Genomic DNA, 14,341 nt, shown 5'->3' on the forward strand with positions numbered 1-14,341 from the left:
ACCTCATCCACGCAGAGAGGTTTTGGTTGGTTAGTTTGACGTTTCTCTTGGATTATCTCACTGTTGAAGGTGTTTCTATACTGGAGCATTTTTCCCATATTCACGCACTCTTTGGCATGGTTCTCATCTACTGCTTTGCAGTTGTATTGAGTTTGTTATCAGTTTTCTCTGTTCTGTCCTCACCTGCTTATTATCATCCATGCTATGAGAGGAAATAGAAGAAAGAGCCACGGAGCAGAGGAGTATGGGAGTATGCTGATTCTCTTCTCCATTGTTTATCTATCTTCTGCTTTAATTGTCCCCTCAACACAAAGGGCATGGACCCTGTGAAGAGGCTGGCAAGCTTTGCATTCTTAATAACATTCAGTATCTTGCAGCTTTTATCACCATAGTAATTTCTACCTAGTAATAGGTCAGTAAGAATTAGCATGAGTCATGTACTTGAGTCATGGAGAAAAGGTAAAAAGAAAGATGGTTCGGAGATTAGATTGAGCAGATGACATTGTAGAGTGGTTTTCTCATTTTATCATTGTGATTTTCATACTTAGGGTATATTTTAGTATTCTCTTCTTTCCCAAGGCTTGGATGCAAAATAAAGTTCCAATTCCTGCTCCAAATGAGGTGCTGAATGACAGAAAAGAAGACATTAAATTAGAAGAGAAGAAAAAAACACAAGCAGAAATTGAGCAAGAAATGGCTACATTACAGTATACTAACCCACAACTTCTGGAGGTGTGTGAAGCTCTTTAGGGGGGAATTGAAGATGAGCTAAGAGGGTAGTGGTGGCATTTTTATTGATATGCTCTTAAGGAAAAGGGAAGGGACTCTCCGATGGTCTGACAAACACTGCCATTTCCTCTTGCTATGCTAGAAGACTAGTTTCCAAAAGAATCCTGTTTCATAAAATTTTAAAAAATGTGTTATTTATGTATTTTGTTTTATTTATTTTATTTTAGAGACAGTCATGCCCTGTCACCCAGGCGGAATGCAGTGGTGCAATCATGGCTCGCTACAACCTCTGCCTCTCAGGCTCAAGTGATCCTCCCACATTAAGCCTCTTGAGTGGCAGAGACTACATACACGCACCACCACGTCCAAGTAACTTTTTTTTTTTTTTTAAAGTGACTTCCTTGAGTCATATCTTGGACTTTTAAAACCCAATTAGGGTCAGGCATGGTGGCTTACACCTGTAATCCCAGCACTTGAGGAGGTTGAGGCAGGCAGATCACCTGAGATCAGGAGTTCGAGACCAGCCTGGTCAACCTGGTGAAACCCTACCTCTACTGAAAATACAAAAATTAGCCGGGCATGGTGGTTGCATGCCTGTAGTCCCAGTGACATGGGAGGCTGAGGCAGGAGAATTGCTTGAACTCCAGAGGCAAAGGTTGCAGTGAGCTGAGATCTCACCACTGCACTCCAGCCTGTGCCACAAAGTGAGACTCTGCCTCAGAAACAACAATAACAACAACAAAAACGGAATTAGTAGGGCAGTGAGTAGATCTAAGTTAAATATACATTTTAAATTGAAAAGATAAAGCCAACATAGTTTTAATTTGAATTCACCTATTTATGAAAGAATTTTTCTTTTTTGTCAGCTCATATAGCAGGTAGCTTGTTCTTATTTTTCCTACCTGTGTTAGCTACCAAGAATGATGAAAGTGGTGAATTATTGGGCTTTCCCTGATCAAGATGGACATAAATAATCCTGACTAGGCCAGGCACAGTGGCTCACGCCTGTAATTCCAGCACTTTGGGAGGTGAGGCAGGAGGATCAGTTGAACCCAGGAGTTTGAGATCAGCCTGGGCAATACAGCAAGACCCCATCTCTACAAATAATAATAATAATAATAATAATAATTAGCTGGGTGCGGTGCCATGTGCCCGTAGTCCCAGCTACTCCGGAGGCTGAGGTGGGAGGATCGCTTGAGTCCAGGACGGTGAGGCTGTAGTGAACCATGATCGCACCACTACACTCCAGCTTGGGGGACAGAAAAAAAAAATAAGGAAAAAAAAAAATCCTTACTGCTGTGTCCCAGGACTTAAAAAGAATGAGAAAGAACCTAAAACTCCTTACAGTGCTTGAGTGTTGCATGGACCCTAATTACCACTGGAGAATGAAGAGTTTGAGCAGTTTTTATGTATATTTTGAGAGTCCCCTAATGGAATACATGACAGCAATATTGTCATTTTCAAGGGTTCTGGCCTATTTATTCAACATGCTTTTTTCTTTCTTTCTTTCCAGCAACTTAAAATTGAAAGACTTGCACAGAAACAAGTTGAGCAAATTCAGCCTCCTCCCTCATCTGGCACCCCTCTCCTTGGACCCCAGCCTTTTCCAGGACAAGGTCCAATGTCTCAGATTCCTCAAGGTTTTCAACAGCCCCATCCATCTCAGCAGATGCCAATGAACATGGCTCAAATGGGGCCTCCAGGTCCACAGGGACAGTTTAGGCCTCCTGGACCCCAGGGACAAATGGGACCACAAGGTCCTCCACTGCATCAGGGAGGTGGGGGGCCACAAGGATTCATGGGACCACAGGGACCCCAGGGCCCACCCCAGGGGTTGCCACGGCCTCAGGACATGCATGGGCCCCAAGGAATGCAGAGGCATCCTGGACCTCACGGCCCTTTGGGACCTCAAGGGCCACCTGGACCACAAGGTAGTTCTGGTCCTCAAGGTCATATGGGTCCTCAGGGTCCACCTGGCCCACAGGGTCACATAGGCCCCCAAGGTCCGCCTGGCCCTCAGGGTCACTTGGGCCCACAGGGGCCTCCGGGTACTCAAGGTATGCAGGGACCACCTGGTCCCAGAGGAATGCAAGGACCTCCTCATCCTCATGGGATCCAAGGCGGGCCAGGGTCTCAAGGGATCCAAGGTCCTGTGTCTCAGGGACCTCTGATGGGACTGAATCCAAGAGGAATGCAGGGGCCTCCAGGCCCCCGGGAGAACCAGGGTCCTGCTCCCCAGGGGATGATGATGGGCCACCCGCCTCAAGAGATGAGAGGACCTCACCCTCCAAGTGGACTGCTGGGACACGGCCCTCAGGAAATGAGAGGTCCTCAGGAGCTCCGAGGCATGCAGGGGCCTCCACCCCAAGGATCAATGCTGGGACCTCCCCAGGAACTGCGAGGGCCTCCAGGCTCACAAAGTCAGCAGGGGCCACCCCAGGGCTCTTTAGGACCTCCACCCCAGGGTGGCATGCAAGGACCCCCCGGACCTCAGGGACAGCAGAACCCAGCAAGAGGGCCACATCCATCTCAAGGGCCTATACCATTCCAGCAACAGAAAACGCCTCTGCTAGGTGATGGACCTCGGGCCCCCTTCAACCAGGTATTATTCGTTTCCAACTTACAGGCATTACCACACTGGGCAAATACACTCTGCACAGAAGCGATACTGCTGAGTAGTGTGGAAAAGGGTCACAGCTGGATATAAATACTTTTCAAGTAGTGGCAGTAGCTTAAGATACTAGCATCCTGGCTGAAGAAGGAAATCATAAGAATGATGAGTTAGGTTATACTCCCATTAAGTACATCTCAGTATTCATTTTTACTTCTCACCTTTTTTCTTGTTTTTGGTAATAGGGTTTCTTCCAGAAAAGGTCAACTCTCATTTGAGTACAGTTGATAATTGTCCCAGGGCTCCAGGAGAGCTGTGACCCTGAGGAGGAAGCATGTTTTACATGGTGGTCAGCTCTGAGGCTGTCATGTCTCCTTTTCTGGGCCCTTTACATTGCAGCCTGGTGTTCCATGGGCCTGCCAGCCACTGAGTCACCAACTCTGCTTTGAAGAGATAGGATGGGATATTTAACTCATGAGTATACTATAGACTCTGTACCTCACTCTGTTTATTACAGTGAATAGAAATAAAAGAGACCTGTGATTCCAAAATTGAGCTGAGCATTCTGGAAATGGTGACCCTTTGGATGAAACTCTGCTCAAGTTGTTTTCAACTCACATATAACAGTATTTGCAGGAAGGAGCATTTCTGTAGAAATTCTCCTTTTTTGAGGACTCTGTTTTTGTTAGCCAATTTTTATTGCTCATTCGCTGAGCATGTGCTTGAGAGATACTATGAGGAAAGTTCAGGTTGCTTGGGGGAGTCAATTACAAAAAGAATTGTGTGAGTATAAATAGATGTAATACTGCTCAGCTATGTGCATTTTATGCTTTTCTCAAGTTCTTAGTCTGGAGGCATTATTTGGGTATGAATAACTGAGTTGTGTCCCTGAAAACTCACTTTTGGTCCAGTGTGGACCAAAAGTGAGTGAGTAAGCGAATGTTGACTCCCTGAGACACTTGGAGAAAGGGGATGCTACGGATGTAGAAAGCACAATCTGTTTTGGTTTTTCAAATACCACCAGGAATCCCTAATGTAAAGATGACCATTGGGTTCCCTGAACTCAACTAACTAGCTAAAACAAATTATCTACTATTCTAAAGTAGATCTTCCAGAACCTAAAAGTGTTGTAGCAATGGGGAATCTGATGGCATCTGAGTTATTTCCAGATTTTTATTCAGCACTTCTCAGAAGTTAGGGTGAATTAAATACAGGATTGCCATTCTAAATTGCCCTAAATCTTTAAGTATTATATATATTATTAATTTACTGCTCAGTTGTATGTGTGTATAATATTTATTATCAGCTGTTTTCCTAACTTTCTGGTAGTAAATTAACAGTTTTCATTTTGGAGGATTAAAAAAATGTGAAGTTTAGCTACTGTGTTATAAGTGAAACATGTCAGAGTCACAAGGACAGGCCTGAGTTTCTGGGACAATTCAATGAGATTTTTTATTGTACCATGTAGTAAAAGATTTTATACATGGAAAGCATGAATCAGAAATTTTAATTGACCTATAGAAATACTGGTAGAATGAGTCTGAAGATCTGATACTTTGTAGTGCATTTCAGATCTCAGAAGTTGCCTGATGAACATTTGTGCTCTTATTCCTTATATGCTGAAATCTAACTTGCTTCACTTTAACCAGACCAGTTACTTAAACCAGTTGTTTTAATTGGTTTAATTTAGTGTTACTGTGTTAGGATTTCTGACATTCCATTAATGTTCTTTTTTGGCATTACAAGTAAAGATCTAATTTTAAATAAAAGTTGTCAACAGGTTTAAAATACAGGTGTTTTTAAAAAATTATTATGGTAAGAGAAGTATCTCCTTTCTCCTGATTTAAGGACAATGTTGCTGTCATCTCACTAGCTAAATATTTCCTGGGTGTTTTTATGTTGTCATATTATGATACAATCGCTATTTATGTAGCACAGCCTGTGATTTCATACCCTCACTTTAAAAACATATTTTCAGGAAGGACAGAGCACAGGCCCCCCACCCCTGATACCAGGCCTAGGGCAGCAGGGCGCACAAGGTCGCATTCCTCCTCTGAACCCCGGACAAGGACCTGGCCCCAACAAAGGTAAGTATCTGCTCAGCTGAATAAAAGATTATATTCTACCACCTTTGTGCACATTTTACAGTAAATAGTTTTGTTGGTCAGTCATTGATAGACTGGTCATTTGAACCTCTGGGCAAAATAAGGGCATGGTCATTCAGGTAGGAACTTTGTCTTTGGTTGTTTTCTTAGATCTGTTTAGTAGGCAGCAACGCTGGCCGGAGGAAGTAAGCCCCTCACCCCAGAAGCTGACAGTGAAGGCACCCAAACAGGCTCCGGCAGTCGTGCCTGTGTGGCAGGGCTGGCCTTGCCCATCTGTTGCCAATGCAGGTGGTTCCTGTGCTCACTGTGTGCAAATATTTATGTTTCTACCATCCTGAAGAGATGAATTGTTTCTGCTTAAATTTTTTGACAGTGTTTTTATTATCACACCGTGTCCTCCCAAATCCTGTCATATATTGAATTCTTTAGCTGGTTATGTAGTTGTGCACCATTTGAAAAGAAGAAAGCACTCTACCCATATGTGGTTCCTCAGGTTGTTGATATGAAAAGGAAAGAGTTGAGAATGATTAGTATTGAGATGTGGGGCTGTTTGGAAGTTTAGAGTTAATCTTTCCGGAGTTGGAGCAGGAGCGTGGTAGGCAGCACGCTGTTGGGGAGAGTTGGAGGGGGTGACTCAGAGTGTGGATGGAGGGGAGTGAGGAAACACTGTTATGTTCGACACACACTTCATAGCAGGGAGAAACCACAACTCGGAGAATCAGGAGGACCGCAGAGGTTGCCCTTCACAGAACTTTACTCTCTCAGTTTTAATTGGCTAAGCCCACAGCACTGTGTAGTACATGTTAAGATTCTTGCCCCCATTTTATCCAATTAAGAAAACTCCTTGTCAGCATTACAGCCCTGGGACTTTGTGAATTTATGCTAATCTTGAATTGATGTGTGATATTAGAGGTAAGAAAGAGATAAGGGAACTAGAGTGTTTACTGCTTTCCCGTTGTGTGGAATCGGTAGTAGAGGCTCTATGGAAGGAAGGTGGCCCACAGGGAACTAGAGAAACAAAAGGAGAGTCTTTTACCCCCCAGGTTATCGCCATCAGCAAACTGAGAGCTGCCTCTCTTCCTCTCCCTGCCCTGTGTCTGTCTCCACCTCCTTCCCTCTCATCCTTGCTCTTTCCCTGTTCTCTTTATCCCCCGCCCCCTTTCTTTCTCTTCCTCCTTTCTCCTCCCAGGGACCAAAGGGAGAAGGGAGAGCCGAGAAAGTGGCCCTGCCATCCCCTACTGGAATAACCGCCGCCGCCGCCCCATCACTGGTGGCCACATCCCTTCTAATTTGTAGTGGTGGGTTTCTTTCCTTGAAGAGCAGGGTACTTTTAAACAGATAGAGGTAATGGGAGGATTAATATTCATAGGTAAGTCCAAACGGAATATGTTTAGCTTCCTTACTCCAAAGACCTGCTGTTTTCGAGATTACACTAAGTTCAAACAACATCATGTCAGTGAAGAAGCCATTAGCTGCAGGAACACACTGAGAAGTGAAGGAGCCTGTCACCAGAAGGAAATGGAGCTAGGATCTTTGCAAACTGCTGAGTAGAGAGGAGAGGACGGGTAAATGAGACAGACGGAAAAGAGCTGGAAAAGAGAGACTCCTTTAATGGCACATTTTTATCCTGAGATTTCCAAGCGTTTTATATATATTGCATGGTAAGGAAGAATTGAAATAGCCAATAGAAATGAACGAAAATGAAAAGGGAGGGGCCGGGTGCAGTGACGCATGCCTGTAATCCCAGCACGTTGGGAGGCTGACTGGATGTATCACTTGAGGTCAGGATTCAAGACTAGCCTGGCCAACATGGTGAAACCCTGTCTCTACTAAAAATACAAAAATTAGCCAGGTGTAGCACCTGTAATCCCAGCTACTCTGGAGGCTGAAGCAGGAGAATCACTTGAATCCGTAAGGTGGAGGTTGCAGTGAACTGAGATCACGCCACTTCACTCCAGCCTGGCTGACAGAGTAAGCCTCTGTTTCACAAAAAAAAAAAAAAGAAGAAAGAAAGAAAAGAAAGAGGAGGGATGCTGTTGGTGGGGAGGTGAGAATTACGGCTGGCTGGGGGACAGGAAGGGTTTGTCTTTATTGCCAGGGAAAAGCAGTAAAAGGCATAAACTGGGCTATTGGAGGAATTTCACTTTAAAAACACAGTTTTTGTTTTTAGAATCAAGAGTATCCTTTTACTACCTATTTTTAAAAAGTGCTTGATTTAAACTGTATGTTGATCAAAAATAGGTAAACATTTACAAAAGCTGCAGTAGTTCAGTAGCTGGGAAAACAGTCCCTTCCAAGTTAGGAGGTGAACTGAGTTAGCCATCACACATTTAACTGGCATCTTTCCATCTTTATTCAGTACTTTCACTGTGGTACATATTTTCAAATATTTTAGAAAACTTTAGTGGGATTCCAAATACTGTCTTCAAAAAATGGTGAGAATATTGTAGATGAGGAACAACATTCATAGAGAGGTGCAGAAAACCCCGACACTGAAGCCCAGCAGGGCTGTTTGGTCATCAGGAGGTATTTGAGAGGCGGGTGATTGCACGTACCTTACAGAGGAATCAAGTGCAACAAGCTGGGGTTAGAGGAGGGATAGCATGGGTGGCAGTGGCGCCCTGTTAATGGGTGCAGAGGTGAATTTCTGGGGTTAGAGGAGGGATGGCATGGGTGGCAGTGGCGCCCTGTTGATGGGTGCAGAGGTGAATTTCTGGGGTTAGAGGAGGGATAGCATGGGTGGCAGTGGCGCCCTGTTAATGGGTGCAGAGGTGAATTTCTGGGGTTAGAGGAGGGATGGCATGGGTGGCAGTGGCGCCCTGTTAATGGGTGCAGAGGTGAATTTCTGGGGTTAGAGGAGGGATGGCATGGGTGGCAGTGGCGCCCTGTTGATGGGTGCAGAGGTGAATTCTTGGTGCGCTTCCTGGCCTGCAGCATTAATTTCCTCTGTTGTGTCCGCCTTGGATGTGGAGCAGGTGGCCCTAATGAAATGCCTGAAAGAATAGGGGCAGACAAAGGAAGCTCCTTCTGAAGCCGAGGAGGCTCTCTCATTTTTCCAGTGTAAACTAAGAGATGGAGAGGCACTGCTGATCTCATTTGAGATGAGTAATTTGTGCTAGCTAGTGGGTGATGAAGTTGAAATCTGCACCCCAAAGCTCCTGTTCTATTATACAATGCATCAGGGACATTTGTCTCCTAACTAAGCTGAGAGCCAAGGAGGGAAACCATTCTCAATGAAGAATGTATTCTGAAATGTGGAGATGCTACAGATCAGACCTATGTTGGCAGGTTTCCTGGAAGACATGGTAAAAGTCAGCTTTGTTTCCTTTAGGTGACTCCCGCGGCCCTCCAAATCATCACATGGGCCCGATGTCAGAGAGGCGGCATGAGCAGAGCGGCGGGCCTGAGCACGGGCCCGAGAGGGGGCCTTTCCGGGGTGGCCAGGACTGCAGGGGTCCCCCTGATAGGCGTGGCCCTCACCCAGACTTCCCCGATGACTTCAGCAGACCAGATGACTTCCACCCTGACAAGCGCTTTGGCCACCGGTTACGTGAATTTGAGGGGCGAGGAGGACCTTTACCGCAAGAAGAGAAGTGGAGGCGAGGGGGCCCTGGGCCTCCGTTTCCCCCTGATCACAGGGAATTCAGCGAGGGGGATGGCCGGGGTGCAGCCCGAGGCCCTCCGGGGGCATGGGAAGGCCGCAGACCCGGAGACGAACGTTTCCCCCGGGATCCCGAGGACCCACGTTTTCGAGGGCGCAGAGAAGAAAGGTGGGACAGACACTTTGTGGGCCCATTCCATCTTCAGTGGAGCTTTTACCCGCTCTCTCCACAAAGGTCTCTTCCTTCTTTTTCTTGAGGAAAGAGAATTACGTCAATTACTAGCCCTACACTCTCTAGAGTTTGCATTTGGACTTTTAAAAAAAGTGTGCTTTTCTAACCTTAGTCTTGTTTTCATCTTTGCTGTCTAGAAGTCTTTTTCGTTTTGCTTATTTTTTTATTTTTTGGTCCTTTTAAAGAGATGGGAGGATCAGTATACTACAAGACTTGCTGGGATCTGACTTAAAATTTCCAGGTTCTTCTTGATTAGAGTGATGAAATATGAGGCAGCTACCTAGATTGGAAATAAAGGGGTTGTGAAATAGATGCAAGTTTTGTGTAATTGCCCAGTAATCTTAACAAACTTAAACTGAAAAACAATCTTCCTGTTAAACTTAGATCAGGCTTGAACACTCATCTCAGCCTGCTTGGGGAGTTTAAGGAACAGAAGAAATGTGGAGAAAGAAACAGGAATTAGCCCAGGACCAGTGTGGCTTATGCCTGTAATCCCAGCACTTTGGGTGGCTGAGGCAGGAAGATCACTTGAGGCCAGGAATTCAAGAATAGCCTGAACAACATAGTGTAACTCCGTCTCTACAAAAAAAAAATTAAAAATTAGCTGGGTGTGGTGGTGCATGCCTGTAGTCCTAGCTACTCAGGAAGCTGAGGCCAGAGGATTGCTTGAGCTCAGGAGGTTGAGGCTGCAGTGAGTCGTGATCATGCCACTGCACTCCAGCCTGGGCTACAGAGCAAGACCCTGTCTCTTAAAAGAAAAACAAAACAAAACACCCAGGAAATAGTAAAATCTCAAGTGAGACTCAGAATAATTAAAGATGATGATAATTGTTTATTTTGTGTCAGATGTTGTTACCTCATTTAATTCGAGGAATCTGTTTTAATTTAGGAAATTAATGACCTCATTTTATTTAAAGAATTTGTGAGATGGGTGCGACTGTCAGCATCTTATGCTGATTCAGACAGAATAAGAGCAGTGTCTTGACTTTCCGAGGTCTGGCAGGTGGTAGATGTCGGAGATGGGCTTCAGGCCCATGCTGTTCAGCACTCCAGCTTTTACTGTAGTCTCTGACTGCTCCTTAGCTATCCATGTCCTTTCATCCCATTTCTTTTTTTTTTTTTCTTGAGATGGAGTCTTGCTCTGTCACCAGGCTGGAAGTGCAGTGGCATGATCTCAGCTCACTGCAGCCTCCACCTTCCGGGTTCAAGTGATTCTCCTGCCTCAGCCTCCTGAGGAGCTGATATACAGGCGCCCGCCACCTCGCCTGGCTAATTTTTGTATTTTTAGTAGGATGGGGTTTCACCGTGTTGGCCAGGCTGGTCTTGAACTCCTGACCTCAAGTGATCCATGTTCTTCAGCCCCCAGAGTGCTGGGATTACAGGCGTGAGCCACCGTGCCAGGCCCTTTCATTCCATTTCTTACTCTTCGTGTGAATAGGTAGTTAATGCTGGGCACAGTGGCTCATGCTTGTAATTCCAGCACTTTGGGAGGCCGGCCAAGGTGGGCGTATCATGAGGTCAGGAGTTTGAGACCAGCCTGGCCAACATGGTGACACCCTGTCTTTACTAAAGATACAAAAAATTAGCCAGGCATGGTGGCGCGTGCCTGTAAATCCCAGCTACTTGGGAGGCTGAGGCAGGAGAATCGCCTGAACCCAGAAGGCAGAGGTAGCAGTGAGCTGAGATTGCACCACTGCACTCCAGCCTGGGTGACAGGGCGAGACATATATATATATATGTGGTGGTTGAGTTACGGTTGGCCAGCCCACCCTCAGGGGTGGTGAGAAAAGCATGGCTGATGACAGGCCCGGAAGCATGACATAGTGGGGGCTAAGGAAGCAATTGTTTTGGGAAGGGGAGATAGGGAGGTTAAAAATAAAGATGTAAGGGCTCCCAGTGTTTTAAAGACCCTCTCTTAATGATATGCAAGCATTACCTTTGACATGACTTTTTATGACTAGAAGAGCTTTACATCTATATAATGTTCACTGGCTTATTGAATCTCTGCATCTTGTGCAAAATGTTACATTTTACCTTGTCTTTTTTTCTTTTTTTTTGAGAGGGAGTCTTGCTTTGTCACTCAGGCTGGAGTGCAGTGGCATAATCTCTGCTTACTGCAGCCTCCGCCTCTTGAGTTCAAGCGATTCTTGTGCTTCAGCCTCCCGAATAGCTGGGATCACAGGCACGCGCTACCACACCCAGCTGTTTTGTATTTTTAGTAAAGATGGTGTTTGGCCATGTTGGCTAGGCTGGTCTCGAACTCTTGGCCTCAAATGATCTGCCTGCCTCGGCCTCCCCAAGTGCTGGGATTGCAGGCATGAGCCACCGTGCCTGGACACCCTGTCTTGATTTGTATTGTCTTTCATCTGTCAGTGCAGACCCACAGCCTAGGCTGGTGTATAAGAGTGTAAAGGTATTGTGGTTATATAGGAGAAAGTCCTTGTTCTTAGAAGAAACGTACTGAAGCATTTAGGGGTGAAGCTCCTGTCGGCAACTGATTTTCAAATGGTTTAGAAAACATGTTTGTGAGTAGCTGGACGGAGAAGATAAAGCACGTGTGGCAAAATATTAAGAAGGGATTGATCTGGGTGGAGGATCTGGGATGTTCATTGTACTGTTCTTTCAGCTTTACTGTAAGTTTGAAAATCTTCCAAGTAGAAGATTAGGGTAAAAGACAATGGAATGGAAACCAGAGGAAGAGCAGAGGCTCGGCCTGGGAGGAGGCCACGCAGCTCATGCAGAGGGGCCCTGGAGGGCGGCGCCGCTGCCTCTAGTGTGCGCTGCCAGAAGGTCACTTTCTCTTCTTTCGCACAGGCCTCCTGGTACCCTGTGTGCCTCAGCAATGCTCCCAGTCAGTGTAGTCTCCTAGCTCCAGAATTCCTGAGAGAGGGGAAGCTGTTCACTAAACAGGGCTCCAGGCTGCCGGCTAGCCAGTGGATGGCTGCCTCTCAGCCAGATGCTGGCCTGTGTGCCTGTCAGCTGTGGACCAGGGCCATGAGTGCAGCTTGTGGCCACGGAGGCCTGCCCCTGGGTGGAGGCTGTGGGCTGGGGCAGATGGCAGAGCCCCTACCCACAAACAGGTCCAGTATGGTTGGCAGACACGATCTGTGCCCCCATTTTTCTGATTATATAAGTCATAAATGTTCATCATACAAATGTAGATGATAATGACAAGTATTTGTGAGGCAGTGACACAGAACCTGGGCCGAGGGTCAAGACTGGCTGAGTTCAGATCACCAGCACTTACTCTATGTCCTTGAATAAATGACGTCAGTAATCTGGGCCTCAGTGTTCTCATCAATGGAGCTGCTGCTAATACCAGCTTCATAAGGTGGCTGTGAGAATGAAATGAATGAAACAAAGTATACTTGTAAAGTACTTGGCATGGTATAGCCACTTTAAAAATGTTGATGTTATTATTATTCCTAAAAGCCTAAAAGCAGCTTACAGTAACCTCACCCTCTGGTATGCTTCCTTCTGGTCTGTTTTTGCCTCTGGTAGTATTAATAGGATTATACAATGTGTCCTTTCAGTTTTATTTTGTTTTCCTCCCAGTCAGCATTATATCATGCTTTCTCGTATCACATGCTTTTTTGAAACGTGAACTTAGTGGCTGAGATGGACATTCTGCTGTTTTCTGTTTACAGTTTCAGAAGAGGAGCCCCGCCGAGGCATGAGGGCCGTGCTCCCCCCAGAGGAAGGGATGGTTTTCCTGGTCCTGAAGACTTTGGTCCAGAGGAGAATTTTGATGCTTCTGAGGAAGCGGCCCGAGGACGAGATCTCAGAGGTCGAGGTCGGGGTACCCCACGAGGTGAGCGAGTTACTAAGGACACCTGGTCTGGAAGGATAGGGTGCAGAATACAGTGGTTGTGAATATACCGGGAACAGTCTGAGTGCAGCACTGTTTGCTCTGTTGTGTAGGAGGAAGGAAGGGTTTACTTCCCACTCCTGACGAGTTCCCTCGCTTTGAAGGAGGGCGGAAGCCAGATTCCTGGGATGGAAACAGAGAGCCTGGTAAGGAAAAGAACCGCTTGTTGGGTAACTCTAGATAGCAGTTCACAAAGTGAGTTCTGAGGGCCCTCTCTGGGGTGCGCCGGGTCCCCTCTTTCCAGCTCACGTCTCCCGGGGGCCTGGGCTGTCTCCTGTCCTGCAGCCACAGAACTCGATCTCAGCAGGTGGAATGAGAGCAGAGGAATCCGCCAGACATTACAGGGATCGATCTGAGTATAAAACAGGACTGCTCTTTCCACTAAATTGTTTTTGGAGAATAAAGTTAAGTAAAATTTTCTCAGTCTCAATTGCTAATATGGTAAATATTCGTAGTTATAACTGATTAACAGAATCTCTTAGGAGTCCTCAGTCGTTTGAGACTGTAAAGACGTCTTGATACTACACCACGTGAGAACCAGTTCTCTGGATCTTAGTCTAGGTGGCTTACCCCCAGCCTGTGGTGGGCATTCAGCATGAGTGAACGGTGGCTTCTGAGTTGCTCTCTGCTCTCAACAGTGTCATTCCCATCTGCTTTTGGTCGCACTGTGCTTTCCTGTAAGGAGATTTGTTTCTTGTTTCAGGGCCGGGTCATGAACATTTTCGTGATGCTCCCCGACCTGATCATCCCCCTCACGACGGTCATTCCCCAGCCAGCAGAGAACGCTCCTCTTCTCTCCAAGGCATGGACATGGCATCCCTACCTCCCCGAAAGCGCCCCTGGCATGATGGCCCAGGCACTTCTGAGCACAGAGAGATGGAGGCCTCAGGAGGCCCTTCTGAAGACCGAGGAGGCAAAGGTAAGAGCAGGCCAGTGGTTATGGTTCCAGGAGCTGCAGGGGCTGGTGGAGGCCTTGCCTGCATCTGCTGCACATGCCCTTGCAGCCTGGGCTGTGCAGAGGCACATGCTCCTAAATGTGGTGCCAGTGCCACACAAGCTGTCATCTGGTGGACTGCAACTTGGCCCCGCACAGGACTCCACTTGCCTCCAGGAATCCCCGTTTGCTTGAGGTTTTCACTTCAGCCCTCTGCCAAGATGCCCCAGTCCTCTCTGCTGGGCTTGCTCTCTGGGAGCC

General features: G+C 46.5%; 1 protein-coding gene across 3 annotated transcripts in view; it reads left to right on the forward strand.

Annotated features, from left to right (window-relative positions):
• The window catches only part of WDR33 (WD repeat domain 33), a 107,449-nt gene that overhangs the window by 89,990 nt on the left and 3,118 nt on the right, over window positions 1-14,341 (forward strand). For 2 of the 3 annotated variants that reach the window (XM_037988126.2, XM_007964594.3), the window contains 7 exons: window positions 580-732; window positions 2,243-3,331; window positions 5,319-5,427; window positions 8,777-9,215; window positions 12,926-13,089; window positions 13,200-13,292; window positions 13,850-14,065. In XM_037988126.2, coding sequence (XP_037844054.1) covers window positions 580-732; window positions 2,243-3,331; window positions 5,319-5,427; window positions 8,777-9,215; window positions 12,926-13,089; window positions 13,200-13,292; window positions 13,850-14,065 — 2,263 coding nt within the window. The remainder of the gene's footprint in view (window positions 1-579; window positions 733-2,242; window positions 3,332-5,318; window positions 5,428-8,776; window positions 9,216-12,925; window positions 13,090-13,199; window positions 13,293-13,849; window positions 14,066-14,341) is intronic. The other variant, XM_007964596.3, reaches the window with a different exon arrangement.

The sequence above is a fragment of the Chlorocebus sabaeus genome, chromosome 10 (genome assembly GCF_047675955.1).
Source record: "Chlorocebus sabaeus isolate Y175 chromosome 10, mChlSab1.0.hap1, whole genome shotgun sequence".
Classification (NCBI taxonomy): Eukaryota; Metazoa; Chordata; class Mammalia; order Primates; family Cercopithecidae; genus Chlorocebus; species Chlorocebus sabaeus.